At 33.7% G+C, this 2,064-nt stretch overlaps 1 protein-coding gene across 1 annotated transcript in view; it reads left to right on the forward strand.

The window, feature by feature from the left end:
- The first annotated feature begins 250 nt into the window (after window positions 1-250).
- The window catches only part of TMPRSS11A (transmembrane serine protease 11A), a 52,131-nt gene continuing 50,317 nt past the window's right edge, over window positions 251-2,064 (forward strand). The window contains exon 1 of the mRNA XM_006916511.1: window positions 251-382. Within this exon, the coding sequence (XP_006916573.1) occupies window positions 372-382 (11 nt within the window). The 5' untranslated portion in view covers window positions 251-371. The remainder of the gene's footprint in view (window positions 383-2,064) is intronic.

Genomic DNA, 2,064 nt, shown 5'->3' on the forward strand with positions numbered 1-2,064 from the left:
TTACATGAAGGTTTCTTTAAGATATCTGCATACCTACCAACTCTTAATCCTTTAAACTCTTAATCCTTATGCATTCCTTAGGTATTTCTCATTCAATCCTTACAACCAGTTTCTTCTTCAACAAAATTAGTCAATACTAAAAAAATATAGATACTGCTTTCTTGTTGGGACTGTGGGCTGTTTTCTTCAAGCTATTCTATGGGTTGAGGCTTCTCTGTTCAGACTTGTCAAACGAGTTTCAACTACTTGTAATTTGTTTCCTTATTTCTTCCAGCTGTAGACCTTTACTATATCTAGACATGTCATATCGTTGATTAGAAAGTCAAGTTCAGTGGGTGCACATTTCCAAGATCATATCCTTTCTCCTGTAGATGATGTATCGGTAAGTTCAGTTTTGTTTTGTAAACAGCTTGTTTGCTCTAGTCTGTCTGTCACGAGATGCCTAACCTGTTGAAGGACTGCTTGTGTGTTGTCTTCGATGGTTTCAATCTGAACTGAATTTTGTGAGATTTCTGGAATTATTATAGCAGCTGAATTAGTCTGTATTTGAAATCAATATTTTTGTATTAAAAAGATCCTTGTCAGCATTATTTCATATGCTGCCAAGTTCAATAGTTGGGATTTTAGAAGTTAATGAAAAGCTATATTACATCGTGTCGTGACTGCTTCTGATTTTGGGAGGAGAAGGGGTGGTATTCATTTGTTTTAAAAAAGCCTCCTTCAGCCATTTGATGAAATTTAATTTCTATAGCACCTTCCCGATAGCTGCTTTTCTTGTACTTGATGATAGTCAGTCCCTGTAAACTAATGCAGATTGGGAGATAATAATTTCAGAGATACCTGTCTGCATCCAGAAATCTCAGGACTCCTTGTGGGGAGAAAAGAAACAGGAGGTTCAGATTGGGGAAAACATGTCTACTCTCTAAAAAATTTTCTATTGACTATTAAGAAAAAAGAAAACTGAATTATTTTTTCAGTTATAATTATTCAGTTCTATTTTTTCAAATGGGGTTTGCTATTTGCAGAAGAGGGGATAAAATAAGATTCCTTGGCTTAACTTTACATATAATTAAAATAGTGATTTTAAACATTTGTAATGACCATAATACTTCATCATTACTTATATTTATGCCATTTTCAAAATATTTTTACTTATGTTATTTCATTTAATAGTCAGGACCCCCTTGTGAGATCAGTAGAACAGGTATCTAACTCCCATTTTTAAGTGCAAAATCTGAGGGAATTAGTGAGCACAAAGTAATTGTCAAAGGATCTCTGAGCTCCATGGGAAGGGTGTACAATGCTTCACACATAATCATCACTCCACAAATATTTGTTGAACACAAATAAATAAACAAATGTAAATGTCCAGCATTAATGTTTTGTTTATTTATTAAAATTTATTGAATTTGAAAATGCATATTCCATGTTTATGGAAATCATGATATTATAAAGCCATAGTTCCAACCTTTCATATTTCACATTTCTCTCTAAATTATTCTTTTAAAAATACAAAGTGTCATTAATATAGGCACCAAAAGTCATCTTTTCTAATAAATATTTATGTGTTTATAAGAATGTTTTCAGTTTTCAGTTTATAGGAATGTTTTTAGTAAATTACAGGAAATAAATAACAGAAACAAGATCAATGTTCTTGTTCAGGTGACCCATGACACTTCTTGATAAAGAAAGCAGACAGTGGAAACCACCAAATACCTATCGTTTCTTTAAGATAAATTCATGGAACGCTAATCCAGGATTTGGAGGATTTGGAGGAAATGGCAGGTTACACTAACAGACAAACTTTAAGGACTGAGGCAAAGCAAATGTTTAATAATTACGGGTACCCCCCACTTTTCAAAAGTTCATGTTACGCCCCTTCACTTTTACAAAAGATCTACATTAGTATCTGTTTTTGTTAAACCAAAACAATCTGAAGATTTTTGCTTTTACAAAAAAAGACGAAAAGAGCATTCGGCGTTTGTTTTGCAGTGAGCCATTACAGAGACAGCCTGCACCCGGAGCAGCGAGACTGGCCTGCCAACCTCACTCTACTTTATGCAG

The sequence above is a fragment of the Pteropus alecto genome, unplaced genomic scaffold (genome assembly GCF_000325575.1).
Source record: "Pteropus alecto unplaced genomic scaffold, ASM32557v1 scaffold46, whole genome shotgun sequence".
NCBI lineage: Eukaryota > Metazoa > Chordata > Mammalia > Chiroptera > Pteropodidae > Pteropus > Pteropus alecto.